General features: G+C 32.4%; 1 protein-coding gene across 1 annotated transcript; it reads right to left on the reverse strand.

Annotated features, from left to right (window-relative positions):
* Nucleotides 1–1,217: 1,217 nt before the first annotated feature.
* On the reverse strand, nucleotides 1,218–8,556 carry LOC139891575 (uncharacterized). The gene is made up of 12 exons (XM_071874549.1): nucleotides 8,329–8,556; nucleotides 6,971–7,236; nucleotides 6,540–6,613; nucleotides 6,166–6,260; nucleotides 5,964–6,061; nucleotides 5,756–5,839; nucleotides 5,512–5,592; nucleotides 5,316–5,402; nucleotides 5,134–5,229; nucleotides 3,147–3,226; nucleotides 2,468–2,556; nucleotides 1,218–2,235 (listed from the first exon to the last, which is right to left on the reverse strand). Exons 1-12 carry the CDS (start codon nucleotides 8,456–8,458, stop codon nucleotides 1,901–1,903), a joined length of 1,515 nt encoding a protein of 504 aa, XP_071730650.1. The 5' UTR covers nucleotides 8,459–8,556; the 3' UTR covers nucleotides 1,218–1,900.
* Nucleotides 8,557–25,714: the final 17,158 nt, after the last annotated feature.

A 25,714-nucleotide genomic window follows, 5' to 3' on the forward strand; every position in this document is an offset into this window, starting at 1 on the left:
ATCCTAAATTATAGGATAATATTTATTTATTATAGCTTTTAGAACTATGGTCAAAAAAAAAAAAAAAAAATTTAAGCGAGGAAACTCTTCTATGAGCGAGCACATTGGCTCCCCTATAGAAGATAAAATCTCGGGTAATCAAGCCCTCCGAACGCGATACATGATACCGAGTGAATTGCGCATTATGCGCACCCTCTTGTCACACTCCATTTTTGAACAATTTGGCATAGCTAGAAATTGAACCCGAGTGGTGTGCTTCATTGGTCAACTCCAACTATGGTTAAACTTTATATATTTAAAACTTTAAACTCGGGTTAGTATATTAGATATAAATATATACACTTTTAATACTAGTTTTTTATAGTTAATTTTGAAATGAGTGTTAAATAATGATAACTCTCAAATATTTAATATTTTTTCATCCTACATTTCATCCTAATAATATTTCTAAAGTTATAATATATACACTTTTAATGCTCTATCCGTCTCATATTAATAGTCTACAGATATAAAAATACATAGTTTAAAAAATATCATAAGTTCTGTTTTGCTTTCTAATTTTACTTTTACTTTTTCATATACGTCATACTATAATTGGTATAAGAAAATATACGATAATAAATTATTACTCTTGATTAAATATAAACAGACGTGTCATATCGATACACTTTACGCAGAGAGGGCATGTGAGTCATAATGCTCTCAAAATATGTGGACGTAAAGTTCTGTAAAAAAAACTATAATTAAAGACGAAAAGAAAATTTTTATGGTTGAAATCATGTCGCTTTAGGCAAAGATGCATCAAAACAATAATAATAAATGTTGATATTAGAGCGTTGTTTGATCTGCGACAAGTACAAAACATGCACACAAAGGCATTACAATAACTTGGAAATGGACTTATTTAGCAAACGCCAACAATCATATCATATAAGATATAATTGACATGAGAGTAACTTGCTACAATAAGTTCATCACAAGTTGCTAGCAAAAAGTACATATAATCATTATGTTTTTTTGTTAAGAATGGGATATTTTATTAATCTTGTATATCTTTATACAAGTATAAAAAAAGGTAGACTAAACAAAAATTTGTCAAACCAAACTTAACAAGTCACATTTTTTTTTTACTAAAATAACGAATACTATTAAATTAGAAACCTTTATCAATAGATGCACAAAAACCAATACAACCCAAACCATCAAAACAACTCGCTAAAGGTAAACATGCTAGAACGATAAACGACTAGACCTAGCTAACTCTAACCGAGCCACAACGGAAACGCAATAACCTAAACACAAAATACGAACCAAACGAGCAATAACAGGATCGTAACAAAACACGAACACTAGAAAAAACAAACTAACCAAACACGAAATGTTAAACAAAAACCATCACTAAAACAAACAAGGAAACCAACTTAACCGGCTTTTCAACTGGTTTTGAGCACTAATAGTAAACTTTTCAACTACTAGGTCATCTCCACAGGGTAATACATTTCATCAAATGTTTGACTGCCTTGAAGAATCTCGTTTGTTTCTGTTATAAAGTGAAAACCGAGTACCTTTTTAACAGTAAAAAAATAAATTATTACTGAAGCATTCATCACATCATTGATTGACTGATCTTCAGGACCCAATGACCATACTCTGCTATAAAGTTCTTCATTTTTAGTCTCGTGTCTTTGCATGTGTCCAATGAACAGATATTCAAGTACCCCTTTATGCTTTAAAAAAGGACTTATACTGGATTCATAACTTGTACCGTCCTTTTGGTATAGGTAAAACTCAGCTAAGACACATGTTTTCAATGGTCCATAATTAATGGTCAGCTACACTTTTGTTTTAATTTTATTTTTATACAGTAAACAGAATTAGTTTACATAAAATGATATTTCAATCAAAAGGGCCAGAGATCACCCCATTGCGATCTTCGGGCTTGATGATGCAGAGCCGGGTTTTTGCTTTTGGTAACAATCACCCTCTCGAAACGACCCTCGGTTCCTTGAGGATCAACGGCTCGACAAACGTCCATTTCAACACGTCTACCCCTTTTTATTGGAGAGAAAACGATTCTTCCCCAACCACTTCCAAGATCCGCACGTGTGGACTCGTCTGCTGTTTCTTGTACCTCATCAGTTTCAGTTGTGGCGTATGGTTCATTGATATCCGACTCATACTTTACCATTGTTCTATCGTGAACTGTTTCCTCCGATTCAGAATCAATTTGGTCATCTGTTTGACACAAACGAAAAATAATTGGACGTTACAATCTACGGTTAATATTGATTTGAAATTGGACATAAAAGAAGCAAAAGATGGTGTGTGGGGAGGGGTATGAGTTACTGAATCATGCAATCTATGAATCATAGCTTTCAGGCCCCTAACGTAATGATGTGCCTTTATCTTTTTCAGAATGATAGTACGATAAATTTGAATTATAAGAAAATGGTAAAAAGGTACCAACCGCATTCGCTTTCGAAATCCTCAGGTTCCAATTTAGCTTTCTGCTCTTTTAGTGTATCAAATTTCATACCAGTAAGTGGCCATGCTTCACTGTAGGAAACAAAAATTATTATTAATATTATTATACACAAGAGTGGTTAGTGTCACGACCTATGTGTAGTACGATTTGCAAAAGTATCAGGATTTTTGGTATAAAAGCGTAAAATGTACGGACATATGGACCAACCGGTAACATGCTATCACAAAATTTGACATGCATAAATGCACAGGTACTATATATTGTACTGAATATAAATACTCCGTCCGTTACACTGAAACTGCAATAAATTAATTATTAACGTGTCGAGTGAAAATCAGATTTCTACCAGTTTTAAAAGTATTTAAATTTTATAGGGTTGGTTGATCTGGTTTTATAAGATTCACTAATATTGTAATCATATGACAAGTCTAATGCAATTATGCGATTCTAAATACTTTCATAAGATTTCATGAAACCCTGTATCTAATCAGTTATTGCAACTTCCATTGGGCAAAAGGTGATCTAAAAGTCACAAGGAATTAGAATCCATCAAAAGTATGTTATGATGTGAATTTGATTATATCAAGAATTTTAGATAGAGAACGATATCATCAACCAAAATTAAAAATAAATTTAATAATATTAAGTAATAAGCACTTGCCTGGGCCGAGGGCCTCGTCTGAATACAACGTAAGAAAATTTCTCATCTTCAAATCCACGTAGAGGCACACCATTAGATTGCTATAAAATACACCAAAATTACAAAATACAACGATTAATTTCTTGACATCATAAAAGTTATTCCACGTGATGAAAGGAAAAAAAACCAACAACTTGTTGATGCAATTAAAAAAAAGCCATAGAAAAATATCATGCAGGGGATAAATCCACTTGGTGTATATATATCAATGGTTGATCCTATTAATTAAATGGCTGATTAAGATGGTCTTAGTAACTTTCTTCTAAGAAAAGACTAATTCAATCATATTTAGCTTCTATGTACTGCAGTCCAGTTACATTGAGCCCAATTTAAACCAGGTAAACATAGTCATACACACAAACTGCGAACTAGGAAACATTGATTGGCCCAAGCCTAATAGAAAAAAACAATTTGGAATATCCTATTTTGAAATTTTTACCCTCCTAAGTTAACAAGTCTTTGACATGTGGACCAATTTTTTTGCATTGGCTGATACGTTAGAGTTTTGCAAGATTTAAAAAAAAAAAAAAAAAAAAAAAAAAAAAAAAGTAAATATGTATATACAGGCTACTCAAATTAATCAAAATATTTTTGTAGGCCAACTATATTTAAATATGATTTTGTAAGCCACTCAAATTCACATTTTCACATACATATACCAATTACGCTTAAACTAATCAGAAAGAATGAAAACAATCATGTATTTGGACAAAACTATAATAATATAAATAAAATAATGTTAATTAACAAATAACTGGTTATTTGTGTGTTTTTATATTTTTTCGATTTGTTTTTACGCCTATTTGGTATATATTGGACAAAATGTGAATTTTGGTGGCCTGCAAAACCATTTTCAAATAAGTTTGGCCTACAGAAATATTTTGATAAATTTGGGTGACCTCCTAATATATAATCCCTGCAAAAACCATTAATGGCTTCTCTCAGTCTCAAGCTAATTTTGGATTACTACCGACTTTACAAGTAATAGTAAGAGTTATTACATTTCCTAAACGATATGACCATAGCCGGTTTATTTGGTGATAAATTTTCGGTTGCAAAGTCCACATCCTCTTTCGGAATCTTGGTTCACTTTCCGTGTTCGTTAAAGCTTCAAGGGTCAAGAACATTCATGATTTGGTGGACATGGATCTTGATGATGAAGAGGTATCGAACTTTCAAGTATGGATTCCGAAAATCTCAGATGTTACATGTTTGGATCGTGTTTTGTGCAAGTGTTTTGATCAAGACTCGATTGCTTTGGTTAATCGAGCCAATATTTTCAATCAGGATAATGGTGTTGCTGTCGATCAAGTTACTGTTCAGGAGGATAACGTTGGAACCGTGGGCGAGGTTAATCGTTTGGGCGAGGTTAACCGGTTTTTTTGAAGGGCTTGCACGTGAGTGTGTGTTGCCTCCATCTTCGGCTATTTTGGTTGGGTCTGCTTCGGCAAATGTCCTAACGTAAAGGTTTGAGAAGCGCTTGGATAATGGGGATAGACATGATAAGGTCGACGACAGCGGGGCCAATCCAGTTCTGTAGTCTCTGCCTTTTGTTTCGTCCTCTGTGTATTTGTATCTCGTTTAGTTGTATTTCTTGTTACTTAGTTTAAGTTGTATGTTTGGTTGGGGAGTTGTTTTGTTTTTTTCGTTTTGATGATCGGAGAGGCTCGATCGTAGATAGCGGGGTAGGATAATGTTTTCTAGTTTCGAGCCCTTCCGCTATATCGTTGTATCTTTGTTCGGGTTTTTATCTTTCGATGAATTAGCGTTTGTTATAGTATTCGTTATTTTAGCCAAAAAAATAAAAATAAAAATACAGATTTCATATCAAATGTTGTATGTAATAAATATAATATAAATATAATTACTACCCACTTTGGTGGAATTGGGTATTGTTGTTGTTGTTGTATAATAACTACATTTTTATGAGCATGGTTGAGATAAAAACCTTGTATGCAAGCTGTGTTGTTGTTCTCTGCAAGCGTTGAACAAAATGACAATATTTCCCAGTGTTGTCTAATGGACAAACACCGTCATGAGGACACTGAAACAACAAAACAACATATGATAAAGCAACTTAACCATACAAAAGTGAAATTTACCAAACCGATAGTCTCATTCTCAACTTACTGGTGCTACTATATGTGCGCCACATTTGTGTGTCGTTAAATCCTTGGAGACTTTATTGGATTCCTTATTCGCTAATTTGCCACTTTTCTAAAAAGCCAATGATGAAAAGTTCAGGATAAAATGGTGTAGCCATAATGTAAACAGCTAAAAACATACAAAACACTTCTTTGATTTGATTAAGAGTAAACTCACTCACCCTTTTCTCCATCCAAAGAATGTATTCTCGCACTTGAGATATAATATTTGATCCAGATGGTGTTCCAGGTTCCATCAAAACCTGTTCTACATTAAAAGTAATTGCATAAAAAAACACATCTAGTTTTATCGGTAATATGCTGTATTCGTATATGATTAAAATGCGGCTACTTGTGTCAAACTATCGTTTTAATTTGAAATCATGCTTATGATCATCTTGGAAACTTAAAAAGGAGAAAATATACCAGAACATCTTGTGTAAGATCCCACAGCTGGCGCACAATGGTTAATCTATCCGTATCAAATGGTATTTCGCCAAGTACATACGACTAAACGAAAAATGATAAAACAACAAACATTTAAAGATAAACGTAATAAATTAATTAGAGAGGTTTATGCAAGAACATAACACAAAACACAAAAATTATATATGGTGAACTAAAAGGTGCTTACAGCGATGACAAGGTCGTGCTTTCTTTCAGACTTGCTTATATTTCGACTTAGTGACTGAATGCTACTGTAGCTCTGAATATGTGGCAGATTCTTAAGATCTGAATCGCAGAAGAAGATGCAATTTAAATATATTTAATTATAATTATTATTATTATTATTAATTACTGTATGAAAGAGATTGCAGTTGAGTCAAAACGCATACCTTTTATAAGGCTCTGACCTGCACGTTGCATAGATTGTGATGGCTCAATTAAATTCACTTTTTCTATAGAGTTCGGCCATACTTCACGCAAAGCCCTGAACAACGTTTTCAACATATCATTGTGCAAACAACTAAAAGTGCGTATTTAAGCACAACTGTTGGTCTGTTCCAAAAATATACAAAATTAATATTTTATCATACAAATTCTGGAATATTAACAGACATATAAGTATAGATTGCTCTTCTTAAGTTACTAGCTCTAGACATAATAGCTAGAATATCAACTAAAATAGACTACTTATACAGTTGTACATAGCAAGTGAACTAAAGGGTAAAGAAATACAATCTTGAGAATGTTCAGTAGTGATTCTTACCAGAAAGCAGTGCCAGTACCAGCCCCAAAATCCAACACTTTAGTCGGAGCAAACCCAGGAAGTCGCCTTTTAACCTAAAATAAAGCACAAAACAATTGAAAGATATTCAGGTTTTCATAATCTTAAGTACTAAAATGAAGAATGCAAGTGACCCAATCAGTGTATAAAGGGACCGCATTATCAGTAACCCTTTCACAATCAGCTTATTTTATTTGTAGTTTTACATTTCATTTTCTGTGTATGCTTACTGGGTCTTGAATATAAGTGAGAGGTACTCAACCATGTCTAACAAAATATCATATTGATAAATGAAACAACAGATGTTATCCATGGTATTCTCTTAAAAGGAGAATGCCGATAAGTTGCAATAATAACAAAAATAAACTTGAAAAAATAATTTATTATATTAAAAAAAGTGAAGATGTGAATGCCTCAGTAAGGATTCTATGGCAAGCTGAGAAAACTGCAGGCATCCGAGAAGCAACATAAGCAATCGACTGGTCATCTCTGTATTTAAGGCCAATGTCACCATAACTGCTCTTAATTTTCCATCGCTTTGAGCATCCAACATATTTCAGAGGATCTTCAATCAGCTCCCTCGCTCTAGACGCGGTTAGCTGCAAATTCACGTCCTTTATAGTATTAAACGATTCTGATAACCTCGAGACGTTTCTTTTCATGTGCTGGTCTTCTTGGTCTGTAGATCCAATCATAAATTGCATTTAATATAGGAATTTTAAAGCAGCCAATCTAGTGAAATTCATATAGCTCATGTTCAGATACCCATTTAATAAAAAGCATTGTTCATATTTATGTATGAACTTTGTTCAGATTGATTATGCACAATGAACTTCTAGCCTACCAATACTTACAAATGCTCCTGGCACCAACTATTGTAGAAATTATTAACCATCATAGTGGGTCCTTTAAAAAAATGAAGCCCCTTGGCAGTATCGGTATGCTGATGTCACACACACACACATAACATGTAGCAGCTAGAGTAAGATATGAATTCCAGTAAGTTCCATGTTAGAGTAAGACTGTGTCAACTTATCATTTCTCCTCTAAATATTTGGTTATGGTCTTATGGATGACCTCACATATATAAATAATGTTGTACGAAGTATATCTTGCTTTGGTGATGCGAAATGCATACCCAGGTAAGTTACTACATTCCGAAATCAACCAAAATTTCAAGGGTCAAGGTCTTGCGCCCCTACCTTGCGAGATCCTAGAGGCAAAGCCCCCGAGTCCTCGAAACAAAAACGAAAATGACCAGGTTCAACTAACCTGAAAAACTGTTCTCTGACATAAAACTGTACGCGTACAGCAAACACAAGAACAAAACTCTTTATTCGAAATATTAACAAGGCTACAGCGAAGTATATAAGTAAACGAACCAGGTTTATAAAGTAAGCAGGGGGGCTTACAGTTCAAATAACCCTATTTAAACTACAAGGTAACCATGACACCAATACCTACTATGATTAAAATTATAACCCTAGGCATGACAGTTCAAATTTACTAAACAATATGATATAGCTATCTGATTTCATTTCCTGTAAGCTTCAATTTCCTAATTACAAATTCTCACACACAGCTAAACATGAATGATCAACAGTTGACCAATTCCTGCAATTACATCTTTAGCTCTCTAGCTAGGGTTTGAGTAGATCTCTCCTTGGACCATGTACAGTGATTTGCGTATACAAAATTTATAATTACTCAGACTGAGAGTAAAATTAGGTCTATTTAAATAGTCAAGTATGTAGAGAATGAAGGAAATGACCTCGAATATACTTTTTGATGGCTCGTCGGAGACGAAGAGGAACGACGTAGCATCCTTTAGATTGTTTGCTTGCTACTTTCAGCGTTTCGGCGGTAAACCTCTGCACCGTTTCCGATAACGGAGCCGCCATATTTTCAGTCAGTAAGGTGGGAAGAGGAAGATACTTTCTGTAAATTGCCAAATCTGAAAGGTAGGTTATTTCCCGGTAGAACTTCGTGAAGAAAATAGGGTTTAAGGAACAAAATTTTTATTTTTAGTTTTTCATTTCAATTACTCAGTATTATTATTATTATTAATTATAATTATTATATTATTATTATTATTATATTTTAGAGAATTTAATATTTCCACCACCATTTTTACTTAATCCACCTAAGACCCTCTTTAACAAGCAAGGCGTGTTGGGGGGTGTGTTGGCCAACACGCCACCTAGCACGCCATAACAAGGCGTGTTGGTGTGTGTGTTGGTCCAAGTGCTGCAACATAGCACAGAACAAAATTGAAGCGTGCTGTATTTCCTCCCATTTTTTAATTAGTTTTTATCCCCTTTTCACTCAACTTCCAATCAGATTTTAACACATCACCCAACACGCCACTCAACACACCACCCTATTATTTACCAGTTAAACAACACGCTCATCAAGCACCCCACCCCACCCAGCAACACGCCCATCATCCCCTTCAGGGATAAAGATGGTCTAAATGTACTATAATACCCTTAATGATGTATAAATGTCTCCTATATGTTACTGCATCATTGCATTATTTTTTAATGGTCTTTACTTTAACTAGTCACACAATTTAGGTCGTGTGGACAAAAATCTCAAGTTGGTTTGTTTATGAATTTTAGCTAGAAGGGAATGAGTCATGATATTTAGTGGTTCAAATTAGTTGAATTATGCTCAAAGTTAATTATAATATATACTATTAGGTGATTAACTATATATTTTTGTTTGGTGATTATTTTCATATCTTGAAGATGTGTGCAATTCCAGTCACTGCTTGAGGTTTACCTCCGCTCACCAAATGAGCAAAATGGATCAAATTCACAGGAAAGAAGAGTTACAAAAAAGGAAGATTAGAACATGGGGAGAGAGGAGAGAGAATCTAGAAAGAGAGAAACAATAGGGCGAGCAAGGCAGGTGTCCGGGGAGAATACAACGGTGACTATGGGTATCGATACAAGAGTTTAAGCGGTAATCATCTAACATCGTACATGTTCTTCAATTTTTCGGAAGATTGGGTGGTCTTAGACTTTTGGAAACTGTTTAAACCTTATGGAGCCGTTAGAGATGTGTATGTTGCTTCAAAGAGACTTCATAATGGTCAGCGTTTAGCATTCGTAAGATTTGGGGATGTTAAGGATGAGGATAGATTGTTAAATTCGTTGGAAACCATCAAGATTCAGGGTGACTTCATCAAAGTTTTCAAAGCCACTGTTAGGGGACCTAAACCAGGGGTGAAATCGGCGAAGATGATGGGTGGCAGACTTCCAAAGGTAGATAGGTTCAATGATGGTAGAAGGTTCTGTGACGTGATGTTTAGGAGGAGAAAACAGGCTGAGGATAATGTTGACTTAAGGGACAAACTAAACATGAAGAAGAAGAAGAAGAAGAAGAAGGAGAATGGGTACCAAGCTGATGATAGTGAGAAGAAGAAGGAGAAGGTGGTTAACATAGGTAATAACAATGAAAACTGTGACTTATTGGAGAAGGCTGTAATATGTGAAGCCAAGAGTCACAAGATTCTTCAAAATTTGCACAAGATCTGTTTAGAAGAGGGCTACAATGATCTACATATTAAGATGATGGGAGGGTTAGGTATCATGCTTGTTTTTAACTCGAATGATACTGCTATGATGGTGACTACACAAGACAATCACTCGTTGAGGAAGTGGATTCATAAGGTACAAATGTGGAAGGAAGATTATTGGCATGAGGGGCGTATGGCATGGCTAAAAATCTATGGTGTTCCGGTGCATTGTTGGTCTGAAAGTACGTTCACGTCGATCGCTGAATGGTGGGGGGTGGTGTATGAGATGGAGAACTGCTGCTTGAAGGGATATCAAAATTTGTCACATGTTAGGGTTTTTGTAAAATTGAATGAACCTGAATTCGTTAGTGATTCTTTAAAACTGGTCCATAAGTCTAGAGTTTATTTTGTCAAGATTCAAGAGGAGAGAAAGGAGTTTAACGACCAGGTATCTATTGTTGATGAGGACGATGAGTCTAGTGTGGAGTCAAGTTCCAACTACAGCTCGGAGTATTTTGAATCAGATGACTATGCTAGTTATTTTGAGCATTCCCGATGTTTCGATGATGCTCAATGTAACCACCATGATGATGATCAAGATGAGGATGGTCATTGTAACCACGAAGAGGATAATGTTGATGATCTCATGGATTTATCATAGGACGATCTCAAATCTGGGAATCTGTCTGATAGCGATGAGGAACGATGTGTAGGTGCTGATGAGAGTACCTTTCCGGCAAGCCAATCTCCGGTGACTAAAGTTCACGGGCCGGCAGAAGATCTTGGGTCGGATTGCTTTGGGTTTAAAAATCTTTTTGATGGAACCGAGGAGTTTGTGGCAGAAACCATGAGTAATAACTACCCTAACCCTAGTCCCAAAAAGTGTACAACCGTTACTCCTAATTCCAAGGCGGCGTTTGGGTCAGGTAATGATTACATGCGTGAGGATGAATGCAATAATATTGGTGATGCTATTAAACAATCCAGTGGGATTGTAGAAGAGAATACAAGTGGGCCTATGGAACCGAATAAGGTGTCCAATAACACCAGCGGGTCAAATAGACCACTAAATTCTTCCAGAAGCCATGATGGTCCTGATAAGGATAATGAGCCCAAAGTATGCAAGAATCAACCTACTTGTGAATTTGGGCATGAGAGAAATAAAAATAACTCTAAGCGTGGTACCAATTTGGCCGAAGGTAGATCCACACGTGGTACCAGGTCTTGTGAAGTCTCCTTCTGTAACAATTGCTATTGGAAATCAATGTGCAAGCATAGTGCATCTTCCAGGTTCATGAGATTCAAATCAATGGCTAGAAAGGGTTTCAATTTAAAATCTTGTGCACATTCTTTTTGCAAAAATTGTGAGAAAAAAACTGTAAACTGAAGGCATCCATCTAAGTCTGTGCAATCGAAGGGTAGGTGTTGTCAAAACCCGTCCTAATCCATAAGAACGAATACAATAACATTTGGTTACATTACGAGGTATTTGACCTCTATATGATACATTTTACAAACATTGCATTCGTTTTTAAAAGACAAACTTTCATTACATCGAAAGTTGACGGCATGCATACCATTTCATAATATATCTGACTATAATTGACTTAATAATAATCTTGATGAACTCAACGACTCGAATGCAACGTCTTTTGAAATATGTCATGAATGACTCCAAGTAATATCTTTAAAATGAGCAAATGCACAGCGGAAGATTTCTTTCATACATGAGAATAAACATGCTTAAAAGTGTCAACCAAAAGGTTGGTGAGTTCATTAGTTTATCATAATCAATCATTTCCATTATTTTAATAGACCACAAGATTTTCATTTCCATTTCTCATAAACATACATCTCATACATAGAGATAAAAAAATCATTCATATGGTGAACACCTGGTAATCGACCTTAACAAGATGCATATAGAATATCCCCATCATTCCGGGACTCCCTTCGGACATGATAAATTCGAAGTACTAAAGCAGTTCAAATTCTCTGACTGGAGCTTGTTAGTGCCCATAGATCTATCTTTAGGATTCGCGTCAATTAGGGGCCAGTTCCCTAATTCTTAGATTACCAGACTAAAAAGGGGCATATTCGATTTCGATAATCCAACCATAGAATGTATTTTCGATTACTTGTGTCTATTTCGTAAAACATTTATAAAACAGCGCATGTATTCTCAGTCCCAAAAATATATATTGCAAAAGCATTTAAAAAGGGAGCAAATGAAACTTACAATACAATATTTTGTAGTAAAAATATTCATACGACGATACTGAACAATGCAGGGTTGGCCTCAGATTCACGAACCTATATCATTTGTATATTTATTAATATACATAATGGAAATCAAACAAATATATATATATATATATATATATATATATATATATATATATATATATATATATATATATATAAATTTATTAGTTATATCTCTTTTTATATTAATAGTATATATATGTTTCATATATTCATTTTGTATATAAAAATATTAATTTGTGCTATGTTATATGTATTTAAATATATCATTTGTATATTAATAATAGTAGTTATAATAATACCAAAATAATATTAATATTGGTAAAAATGTTTATAATACTTAATATTATTAATGAGATAATAATGTTAATAATTCTATTCTATTAATAATAATAATAATAATGATATTATTGATAGTAAATGTAAAAATATTAATTTTATTGTTAATGCTAATTATGATAATGATTTTAGTAACTACATAATAATACTTATGTTATTAATGGTAATAATAATAACAATACTAATAATTTTAAAATGATACAAATTATGATATTAATAATAATAATAATGAATTTTTATTACTTTCATAATAATAATGATAATAATAATAATAATAATAATAATAATAATAATAATAATAATAATAATAATAATAATAACCGTAATCATAATAATAATAACAATACTTAAATGGTAGATTTTTATAATAATCTTAATAATACTTATAAAAATACTAATGGTAATAATGTTTCTAATACTTTTAACTATAAACATGATTTTAGTAATAATAGTAATTATAATACTAACAATAATAATAATAATTTGCATATTAATAATAAGGAAAATAATAATAATAATTAATAAATAAATAAAAAAGACTACCTCCTAAGAATGAGTTTCGAAAAATAACAGCCCATGCCGGGGCTCGAATCCATGACCTCTCACTCACCCGACACCACACCAAACCATCTGCTCCATTTTGCTTTTCTGTTTTAAACCCACCTATAATATTTATAACCCGTATATATTCGTGTTCATCTTCTTCACACGAAATCGACCAGAGTCAAACCAAACTAGACTTCAATTTAATTGTTTCATTTAGGACGTATCATTGAAGCAACGTCGATTAGAATGTGGTGAATCAACAGAAACGGAAATTAAAATTTAAAATTGACCAGCAGAAGTATCGTTTTGAAAAATAAGAACTCAAATGGTGATTTTAAAATCCAGACCTGTTTAGATAACGACTTCAACATGAAATATGTTGCAAATCCTTCATATAACCTTTTTAAATTATCAATTGAACTTGAATTACAACAGGTAATTCGAATTTAATCCAAGTTCATACGGTTTGACTTTTTATTCCTAAACTTTGACCTCAAAATTAAGATTCGATAATAAGAATTGGAAGCCAATATTTTGCAGACAGATTAAGTACAAGATTCCTAACAAGACCTCATTAATACTTTTTTGAAATTAATTTAGAAATTGGGCTGTTCTAAAAATGAACCAAGAATATAGCTACGAGTTGTGTTCTTCATCCTTTTTTTAATTGATAATGTAAAAGAGAGAACTAAATGCGTGTTTCTAATACATAGAGTAATCACTTGTTTTATAGCATAAAGGTTGTCGACAATAATTATTCTAACAGATATGGAACAAAAAAAAAGAATGATTCGACTATGATGGCCAACGGATTTGGAAAAAAGTCTGTGAATTGAAGTCGACTGATTTACCAATTAGCTAGACAAATTAAATAGAACGATTGTGACTTGAAACAGAATACATAAATATATGTATATATATATATATATGTATATATATATATATACATATATATATATATATACGGTGTATATCTGTATTTATATAAGTGTTATATTAAATAAATTACTGATATGAATTTATTAATAAAATCCATTAATATTATTAATTTTGATAAGAATACTAATAATAATAATAATAATAATAATAATAATAATAATAATAATAATACTAATACTAATATTAATAATGATAATATCAATAATAATAACAATAATTATATTAATAACATTAATAATAAATGATAAAAAAAACTATAATAATAATTATAACAATGATAATAATAATCTTATATATTAATGATAATATTAATTATTTTTAATGTTCAATATAAAATTTATATCTAATAATATTACTATTAATCATAATAATTAAAATTGCAACTTTACTACTAGTTATAATAATAATAATGATGTTAACAATGATAACAATAATATTAGTAAATATAATAACTCAAATGTATCAAATTTCATATTATAAGTTTTACTAATATTATTAATATTGAATGTAATAATGTAATGATAATGCTAAAAACGAACATATATTTCATAGCATTATCCTTCAAGAAAGACAAGTTTTTAGTTGCAATTGTTCTATTTACAAGTGATATTCGTTTAAATAATAAAAGGTGAAGACAAAAGACAGATTCGATGATTTGAAGACGCAAATGACCAAAAAGCTAAAAAGTACAAAGTACAATCCAAGTGGTTCAAATTATTGGTGAGAAACGTCTAAAAAATTACAAGAGTACAAGCCGCAAAACGCAAAGTACAAGATATTAAATCGTACGAAAGGACGTTCGAAAATCCGGAACCGGGACATGAACCAACTATCAACGAGCGACTCAACGGAACTGAAAGTATAAATCAACTATGCACATGAATATAATATAATATATATATATATATATATATATATATATAATTATATAAAATTATATATATTATTTTATATTATTAAAAACAGTCGGCAAACTAGAAAACAAATCATTGTGAGCTGTCCCAGAGGGCCATGCGATCGCATGGCCAACATGAGTTAATCTCATGCGATCGCATGAGCCAAAAAGTGTGGTCAGGTCCTATAAATACCACGATTTCAGACGAGTAAATGTACACCTTATTCAATCAACTCTATGCACTCTCTCAAATATATTTATATTTATTTTATAATTATAATTTTAATATTAATATTTATATTTATTTTATAATTATAATTTTAATATTAAGTTAATAATAATAAGATTATAGTGGCAAATGTTTTAAGTTTGTAAGTTGAAATTCTGTCCGTGTAACACTACGCGATTAATACTCATTGTAAGTTATGTTCAACCTTTTTAAATTAATGTCTCGTAGCTAAGTTATTATTATGTTTATTTAAGCCGAAGTAATCGTGATGTTGGACTAAATATTAAAGACGGGATTATTGGGCTTTGGACCATAATTGGGGTTTGGACAAAAGACCGACAGTTGTGGAAATTGGACTATGGGCTATTAATGGGTTTTATATTAATTAAATGATATCTCGTTGATTTAATATAGAGATTTATAATTTGACATATTTATATTTAACCACATATGCTTGACTGGGTACGGTGGGCAAGATATCTATAAATACTAATAATTATTCATTTGACCGGACACGGGGATGGATTAATAGTCACTGGACTCATTAAAACATGGGTGGATTACATTCAAGGGTAATTGGTGTAATTGCTAACAAAGTATTAAAACCTTGGATTACACGCAGTCGATAACCTGGTGTATTCATTAAACAAAGTATTAAGACCTTATTACAGTTTGAATCCCCAATTAGTTGGAATATTTGACTTCGGATATAATGTTAATTTGGCGAAAACTCTCGCACTTTATAATTATGACCGATGGACTATTATGGACAAAACCAGATGGTAATATCGAATAATCCAGGACAAAGGACAATTAACCCATGGTAATAAATTAAAATCAACACGTTAAACATCATGATTATGGAAGTTTAAATAAGCATAATTCCTTTAATTTATATCTCATCGTACGTTTATTTACCGTCATTTTATTTATCATCATTTTATTTATCGTACTTTAAATTATCGCACTTTTAATTATCGCACTTTTATTTATCGTCATTTACTTTACGCTTTAAATTAAGTTGTATTTATATTTAATATTTTACATTAGGTTTTAATTGTGACTTAAGACATAAAATCGACAAACCGGTCACTAAACGGTAAAAACCCCCCTTTATAATAATAATAATACTACTTATTTATATTTATATATATATATATATATATATATATATATATATATATATATATATATATATATATATATTTATACAAATATAGTTTAAAATATATATAGCATTAAACTCAGCTAGCTCCCTGTGGAACGAACCGGACTTACTAAAAACTACACTACTCTACGATTAGGTACACTGCCTATAAGTGTTGTAGCAAGGTTTAGGTATATTCATTCAGTAAATAAATAAATAACTTGTGTAAAATTGTATCATATTTAATAGTATTTCGTAGTAAAATATAATCTATTTCGTACTACACCTCGCACACATCAAGTATTTTTGGCGCCGCTGCCGAGGACGCCATAGAATGCTATAATAAAAAAAATTTAGTTTTAATCTATTTTTGAAAAAATATATTTACATAAGTTTTAATTATTAAAAATAAAAATATAAAAACATAAAAGAAAAAAAATTTATCTATATTTTTAAGAGTTTAAATTAAAAAAAAAAGTTTTTTTTAGTTACAAAAACTAATACGTTTTTTTATAAGTTTTAGTTATATTATATTTTCTATAAAATAAGAAAATAAAAAAAATCAAAGTAAAAAGTAAAACATAAAAAAAAATTAAACAAAACTGAGCCTGCATTTTTTTTTTTACCTGCATCTAATTTGAATCTGCAGCTCATGTGATTGCATGGCTGCAGTGTAGAAAACCCATGCGACCGTATGGTTATGTCTGACACGTCCAGAACCTAGTACGTACGGATTAGGGTTACGTTTAAATATTATTATTATTAATTAATTAGTTAATTAGGGTTTTAATTAAATATTAATTAGTTTTAGTTTTAATTAATTTTGTATTTTAAGTTTTAATTAGTTTTATTACTTTATAAATTAGTACTTTTATAAAATAATAATATAAAAATAATATTTTTATAAAAATAAGTAATTTTATCATTTTTTGTATCTTTTTATAAATTGTATATTTTAAACGTTTAATTCGTAATTTGTATATTTTTCGTTCGTAATTAGTTTTTAAACTTAGTTTTTGCCGTAGTTTTTGTTATATTTCTAGTTTTTAGGCTTTGCCGTAAAATCCCTCAAGTGCTTTTTCTTTATATTAAGATTTAGACGCTTTAGAATTTTACTACGTCGCTTATCGCTTTAATTTTAAATAGATTTTAGTGCCTAATTAAGTTATTGCCGTTTTGGATATAGAATTCCTTTTAAGCTTTAATTCCTTTAGACGCAACTTTTAATATTTAGTTTTTAGACTTTTAAGTTCCGACGCTCTACTTTCTTATTATTTTTTTTCTTCGATCCTTTTATTTTTCGACGTTTTTCGACGCACTCTTTTTTTTCTTATTTCTCGACGCTCTAGTTTTTAGGACACAGATTTTATCTTCAAAATTTCAACGAAAAATTATTTTAAGCGGTTAAATTGATAGACATCAAATATTTTCTGGTTCGTAGTAATAGTTGGATTTGTTAGTGGCGTGTTATGGGCTTCCGATTTAAAGGGTCCTGGCTACCTGCTGCATCTATTGGCTATTCGAAACGTGGGGAAAATCAGAAAAGTCTATTAATTTGATAAATTATATAATTTTTTTATTTTTATAACTAATAGGATATTCTGTGAATACACCGAGCAAAACGTTCACCACCTTTCACACGTTCACCACCTGTAACTCGATCAAGACATCTAGCTAATATCTGAAATGTCCCGTTCATATTGATTATAAACGTTCCATATTAATTGATTTCATCGCGAGGTTTTTGACCTCTATATGAGACGTTTTTCAAAGACTGCATTCATTTTTAAAACAACCATAACCTTTATTTTATCGATAAAGGTTTAAAAAGCGTTACGTAGATTATCAAATAATGATAATCTAAAATATACCGTTTACACACGACCATTACATAATGGTTTACAATATGAATATATTACATCAAAAATAAGTTTCTTAAATGCAGTTTTACATAATATCATACAAGCATGGACTCCAAATCTTGTCCTTATTTTAGTATGCAACAGCGGAAGCTCTTAATAATTACCTGAGAATAAACATGCTTAAAACGTCAACAAAAATGTTGGTGAGTTATAGGTTTAACCTATATATTATCAAATTATAATAATAGACCACAAGATTTCATATTTCAATACATGCCATACATAGAGATAAAAATCATTCATACGGTGAACACCTGGTAATCGACATTAACAAGATGCATATAAGAATATCCCCATCATTCCGGAACATCCATCGGACATGATATAAAAACTCGAAGTACTAAAGCATCCGCTACAACGGATGGGGTTTGTTGGGCCCAATAGATCTATCTTTAGGATTTGCATCAATTAGTAGACTGGTTTACTAATTCTTAGGTTACCAAGTAAAAGGGGCATATTCGGCTTCGATCGTTCAACCATAGAAAGTAGTTTCATGTACTTGTGTCTATTTTGTAAAACATTTATAAAGCTGCATGTATTCTCATCCCAAAAATATTAGATTTTAAAAGTGGGACTATAACTCACTTTCACAAATTTTTACTTCGTCGGGAAGTAAGACTTGGCCACTGGTCGATTCACGAACCTATAACAAATATGTACATATATATCAAAGTTTGTTCAAAATATATTTACAACATTTCTAATACGTTTTAATGTTTTAAGTTTATTAAGTCAGCTGTCCTCGTTAGTAACCTACAACTAGTTATCCATAGTTAGATGTACAGAAATAAATTGATATATATTATCTTGACCCAATCCACGACCCAGTGTATACACGTCTCAGGCTAGATCACAACTCAAAGTATATATATTTTTGGAATCAACCTCAACCCTGTATAACTAACTCCAACATTACTGCATATAGAGTGTCTATGGTTGTTCCAAATAATATATATATATGGGTCGATATTGAAATGTCTCGTTCATATTGATTATAAACGTTCCATATTAATTGATTTCGTCGCGAGGTTTTGACCTCTATATGAGACGTTTTTCAAAGACTGCATTCATTTTTAAAACAACCATAACCTTTATTTTATCTATAAAGGTTTAAAAAGCATTACGTAGATTATCAAATAATGATAATCTAAAATATACCGTTTACACACGACCATTACATAATGGTTTACAATAAGAATATATTACATCAAAAATAAGTTTCTTGAATGCAGTTTTTACATAATATCATACAAGCATGAACTCCAAATCTTGTCCTTATTTTAGTATGCAACAGCGGAAGCTCTTAATAATCACCTGAGAATAAACATGCTTAAAACGTCAACAAAAATGTTGGTGAGTTATAGGTTTAATAGACCACAAGATTTCATATTTCAATATACATCCCATACATAGAGATAAAAATCATTCATATGGTGAACACCTGGTAACCGACATTAACAAGATGCATATAAGAATATCCCCTATCATTCCGGGAAATCCTTCGGACATGATAAAACAACATCGAAGTACTAAAGCATCCGGTACTTTGGATGGGGTTCGTTAGGCCCAATAGATCTATCTTTAAGATTCGCGTCAATTAGTAGATCGGTTTACAAATTCTTAGGTTACCAAGCAAAAGGGGCATATTCGGCTTCGATCATTCATCCATATAATGTAGTTTCATTTACTTGTGTCTATTTCGTAAAAAATTTATAAAACTGCATGTATTCTCATCCCAAAATATTAGATTTAAAAAGTGGGACTATATGTAACAACCCGAGTTTTTCCGTTAAAACTTCCGTTAAATACTTGACGATCGTTAGTTAAATCATACAATTTTCATACGCCAATTTTTTTTCCAGAATAGTTAACAGTGGCTACGTGAAACTTTTTCGTATTTAAAGTAATTTAATGCGTACTTAATCCTTAGTGGATTACTTGAATTAATATGTTATATTAATTAGTGAACTTAATTCGGTTGACGAATTAAACTAGAAACGATACGATTAAAGTTAATCGCCTAGAAAACTTTTCAGTTAACGGAACTCAGAAAAATGATAGAATAATTATTCTTAATAATTATTGAACTTATGAAAGAAATTTACTTTATTATTTACTTAATGAATTAAACACGGTGATTTTGTTTCAACGACTAGTTAACGTTCCGGAGATTCGGTACGGTTAATGGCACTCGAAACGAACCACGCGCGAACGAGCTTTTACACAAAACGAGCCCGAGACCCGAGTCCGAGGCCACATGGTCATGACCTCATACCTCATCATTCTTGGTCCCATGAGTACCCAATGCATGTTGACTATTAGTTTAGGCCCATGTTTGTTGACTTTTGGTTGTTTAGGACACTAACTATATTCTCTTAATTTCTAAGTAACAAGAGAACATGTCCCATTATTTTTCCTATCATTCTTGCTCCATGATTGCAGCTCCATACACACCAAATAATCCCATACCTTCATCCCTACAATTCTCCATCAAGTTTTGATCTCTTGTTTTTGCTTCTTTGATCAATATTGTTGCTTGCATCGTTCTCTACGCGTTTGTATAAACGATTTTGTGATCAGAGGTATAAACACATAAACTCTAATCTCTAAAATCAGATTGTTATTAAGGTTTCATGGATTAGGTTGTCTATTGCTCAAGTCTTGATGTTTGATGAATACTAGATGCGATAAATTGCTCGTCTTGATTGTTTTATGCGAAAACCGAATTTGTATTTGATGTGTACAGTAATTTTAATTTTTCAATTGTATAATATTATATTATAATTATATTCCTTGCGAAAAACTATTGATTTTAGGCTTTGGATTCGCTTGATTTCATTTCCGGATGATCAAGTTATGGCCAATTGAAATTAACGTTGTGTTTTTGTGATTGATCAGAAATCTGGGTTTGATAGACCACGAATTGGATTGTGAAATTTATACCATTGGATAGGTAATTTAAAAACACTCAGTTTACACTAGTATATCATGTCGTTTGCTTATGTAAAACCCGAGATATGCTTGAATTAGTGTAAAAGTAGTTTTATACAGCACTTGCATGAAAACGACCTTGTATGATAAAATGTGTTAGCTTCTGTGATTAAAGATTTGCATATTTGAAATCTACACAAAAATTACTTCATCTTTCATGTAGATATCATAGGCTAATTGTATCTAGATCTTCGGCTAATCACGTGCGAATGTGACTAGCGAAACTAGAATCGAATCTGTAATTTGCTCTCTGTTTTATACTCTGTGAATTGTGTTTATTGAATGAGCATGTAAGCTTCTGGAATATGAATTTTAACATGATATTTGACTTATTGTTAGTTTATGTCAATCTCTGAAACCTTATGCATTGGGCACAATAGGGCCATACTTTATGTAAATTCTGATTTGAGCTGAAAAACTGAATGTTCAATTTGCATGAATAAACTGTACAAATTGGCTAAACCAAAATTGCTCAATTTTTGTTATGTGTTAGTTTAACTTGTTTGTGAACTATGGCCACTGGTCTTGTATCGATTGCATGTTCCTAACTCCGGTTATAGCTAAAACCAAATCAGTGCGCGGTCAGAAACTGACTTGGTGAACCCCAAATGTACCCCTTCTGATTCCTGACTTTTAATTATCGTATGAGACCCTGGCAGGACTTTTTGGAATCGATTTTGAGTATACTTATGATCTGGAGTTTTCCATGTTTACTTGAATTTTGTACTATGAGATAATATGCTAAGTTTGCTACATGTACATGAACTTTGTACACAACGATAAACTGAAATTGTGAAATTGACCAATTATGATCTAAAACGTGTTGTTTGACTTAGGTTTGATATGTTGACCAACATTTGACATGAACCTACTGATGTTGACTTTAGTTGACTACTTTGACCAAGTTTGACTTTCGGTTTGACTTCGGTTGACTTTGTTTGACTTGCATGAATTAGTTGACTGTATGTTGACTTCTACTTTGAAACGCGTCGATTCGAGCAATAAGACAACTTATACTATGAAACCACACTTGTTGAAGAAATATTTATTGACCAACCTAAATACATATACTTAGGTTGCATTACTCGGCTATAAACCGTACAAGTAAATTGTCCACTTTTCAATCCGAGCTTTATTCAAAGGTGAGTCTACAGTCCCGCTTTTTACATGTTTTCAGGGATGAGAATACACGCTGTTATACTTATATTATCAAATGCTTTTTTTATTGACACGAGTACTATATCTGCATATTGAGTTTGTACACAAAGCCTCTAGCTTGAATACTTTAAATACCATCGGTGTAGGCACAATTTAGATAGACGGATCCGTTAGGTTGACAACCTCACCCGCTATAAAAACTGTGGTGCATTTACTTTGAACATAATACATTCGTACAAGTGTATAACATTTTTATGAGGTAAAGGCAGGTATAGTGGATTCTATACTTGGGTCATTGCTAGTATTCAGGTGCTCATAGATTATGCAAACGTTTCGCAACTTGGAGTTGTACTTGTAAAATCTCGTGGTCAAGGAAACTAAACTATATTTCTGATAACTTTTTTTCAGATACTATACAACGTTATTTAAAACTGTGGTTTACGAACAAATGAGATAAAACTTGACATGGTATTGTCTACGAATATTTGAAACTTGACATGGTATTGTCTACAAATGATTGAAACTTGACATGGTAGTGTCAACAAAATTTTGAAATGGGACACGGAGTTGTCTAACTTTTAACATTGAACCTTGGTGGTCTTCCACTAATAACCGTTTTCGAAATGTATTTCTTAAACATACTGTATTGTTTACCTAAAACCTGTAGATTCACTCAACATTGTTGTTGATCCGTTTTGCGTATTTTATTCTCAGGTATTAATTGCTTTCGCTGTAGAATATTGCTGTTACGTAGAAGTCAAGCCAAGCACTGGGACCAGAGTTAACATTCCGTTAAAGGGATTTTTGACGGGGTGTTAAAGATGGTATCAGAGCTTTGGCTATAGGGAACTAGGATACATTAGTGTGTCTAATCGTAGGGCGCATTAGTGAAGTCTAGTCTATAGCCGTGTGTCTTGGATGACTTTTATACACCATACATGCACTATTTGCTTCACAATACGACATGTAGGGCTACACATTACATCACGTACATATACACCCTATACCCATATGATATGGACTTGAACTAAACGTTATACTACGAATCACATACGTACACGCGACGCGAGATTTAACTAAATTAAGTTGATTACGCCATCTTGAACTTATGGAGTTATGTCGAATGGAAATGTGAGATAGCGTAATGTAATGACCGGGATTACATTACGGTAACTCATATAGAAGTTCCGACATCGCAAAATAAGGAATTGGGAGCGAGTCAAGTAGGTTACTTGGATAAATACTGTTTAGAACATAAACCGTTTAATTTCAAATATGAGTAGAAATTTACACCGTACGATTTAATTGTTATTATAACCTATAAGGAGCGTGTAATCACCTCACAATTCGTCACTACCCGACACTGTCCGTCACCCCTGATTTCTACTTGGCACTACGAAGACACTGCCTGGACATACTCATCATCTTATACCACTACTCCTTGCTATTTATCGTTTGTTACTACTACTCAACGCCGCCTCTCACCACTAGTCGCGACTGATCACTACTTCTCACTACTTATCATTTTTGATCCACCAACATCTTACTGCAATTATTGTACCAATTACATATAGGCTAATCCTGTCGCTATCATACTTATTATATTAGATTTTGTCTGATATATTTCCTAAATTTCCTCCGTAAATTACGGAAATCTTTTTGCTATATACACGTATTCAAGGAGACAAACACAGCATCCAACACTCAATTCATATCAAATGTAACATCCCGCCTTTTTCCGTTTTCTTTTCCGTTATACTAATTTAAACTCCGTTATATGTTTATAACATCTCCCGTTAATACGCGTTTTAAAATATTCCGTTTAGGTATTTTCCGCACCCGACTACAAACTCGAGGGACTAAAATTGACACGGGGCAAACTAGTTGACTAGGTCACCTAGTCTACCCCAATCACCACCATTCAACCATCTCTCTCTCTCTCTCTTTCTCTCTAGCAAGAACACACCCAATTTCCAAATTCATTCAATCATCATCTAAATTCGATCTAGGAGGCTTACAACAAAATAAATTACATATTCGTGATCCTCTCTTCATCCTCTTCATTTTGGTACCAACTTCATCTCGTTTGGGTAACATTTCTAAAACACTGGTTTTCTTTAAATTTGTGTTCTTGACTTAAAAGTATGTTAATTAGTGTCTATGGCTCATTGTGATGTCGTGTATGTAATTTGTATGCTCGATTTGTTGTTTTTGGTGTAACTAGTTCATTATGAAAATTACTTGCCAAATCCTTGATTTTGGATGATCAAATGTTATTAGATTGTTAATGTGCATGTTTTAAAAGTGTTACTAGTATCATTAGCTTCATTTTGATGTATAGATTGATTAAAGAAACTTCATAAACGCGATTATTGATTTTGTGAACTTTTGGTTAGGGTTGACAACTCTTAAAACGAACTTTTGATGCGTTGAATGCTTGTTAATGTTATTGATAAGTGTTTAGTTGTATTACATGTTTCATTACCTTCAAAACGGCATATCATATGTATAAATTGGATTCCCGAAACTTAAATTGCAATTGATAAACTTGAAACTTGAAAATAAACCTCTATTGATCACTTGACGGGATTTCGGTTATAGTATATGATGTTTTTGCTTGATGAAAAGTGCTTAGTTGCGTTCCTTGTCGAAAGAGCTTTCCGATGATATAAAATACATGTTCTAATTGTTTGCGGATCATAAAATGTGATTGTTTGTGTTTTGGTTCGTCCATTTGAGGAATACAGCAAACAGGACCTGGAAATCGATCAGGACGCCGTCCAGATACTGGGGACGCCGTCCCACCTTTTGAACCTAGACGCCGTCTAGGACATCAGGACGCCGTCCCACCCTTCATTGTGGGACGCCGTCTAGCCATTTGGGACGCCGTCCCATTGTACTAAAACTGGCTGTTTGGGTTGTCTTTTGACGTAAAAATGTTTGCTATGCTACGGACCTCCGATTAACATGAAACTTGGCCAACATACTCATATATGATTATATAACTTAGAAAAATTGTCGGATACCCGACCCGAACCCATTGACTTTGACTTTGACCAAGTTTGACTTTTAATCAAACTTAACCAAATGGTTGTGCAATCGTTCTAACATGCTTTTATACTTGTATCTTGCATGAAACATGACAACTTGATTCACATGCTACATTATTGAGTCGTAACGAGCCATAGGACTAATTGAACATC

This window comes from Rutidosis leptorrhynchoides, chromosome 2 (genome assembly GCF_046630445.1).
Source record: "Rutidosis leptorrhynchoides isolate AG116_Rl617_1_P2 chromosome 2, CSIRO_AGI_Rlap_v1, whole genome shotgun sequence".
NCBI lineage: Eukaryota > Viridiplantae > Streptophyta > Magnoliopsida > Asterales > Asteraceae > Rutidosis > Rutidosis leptorrhynchoides.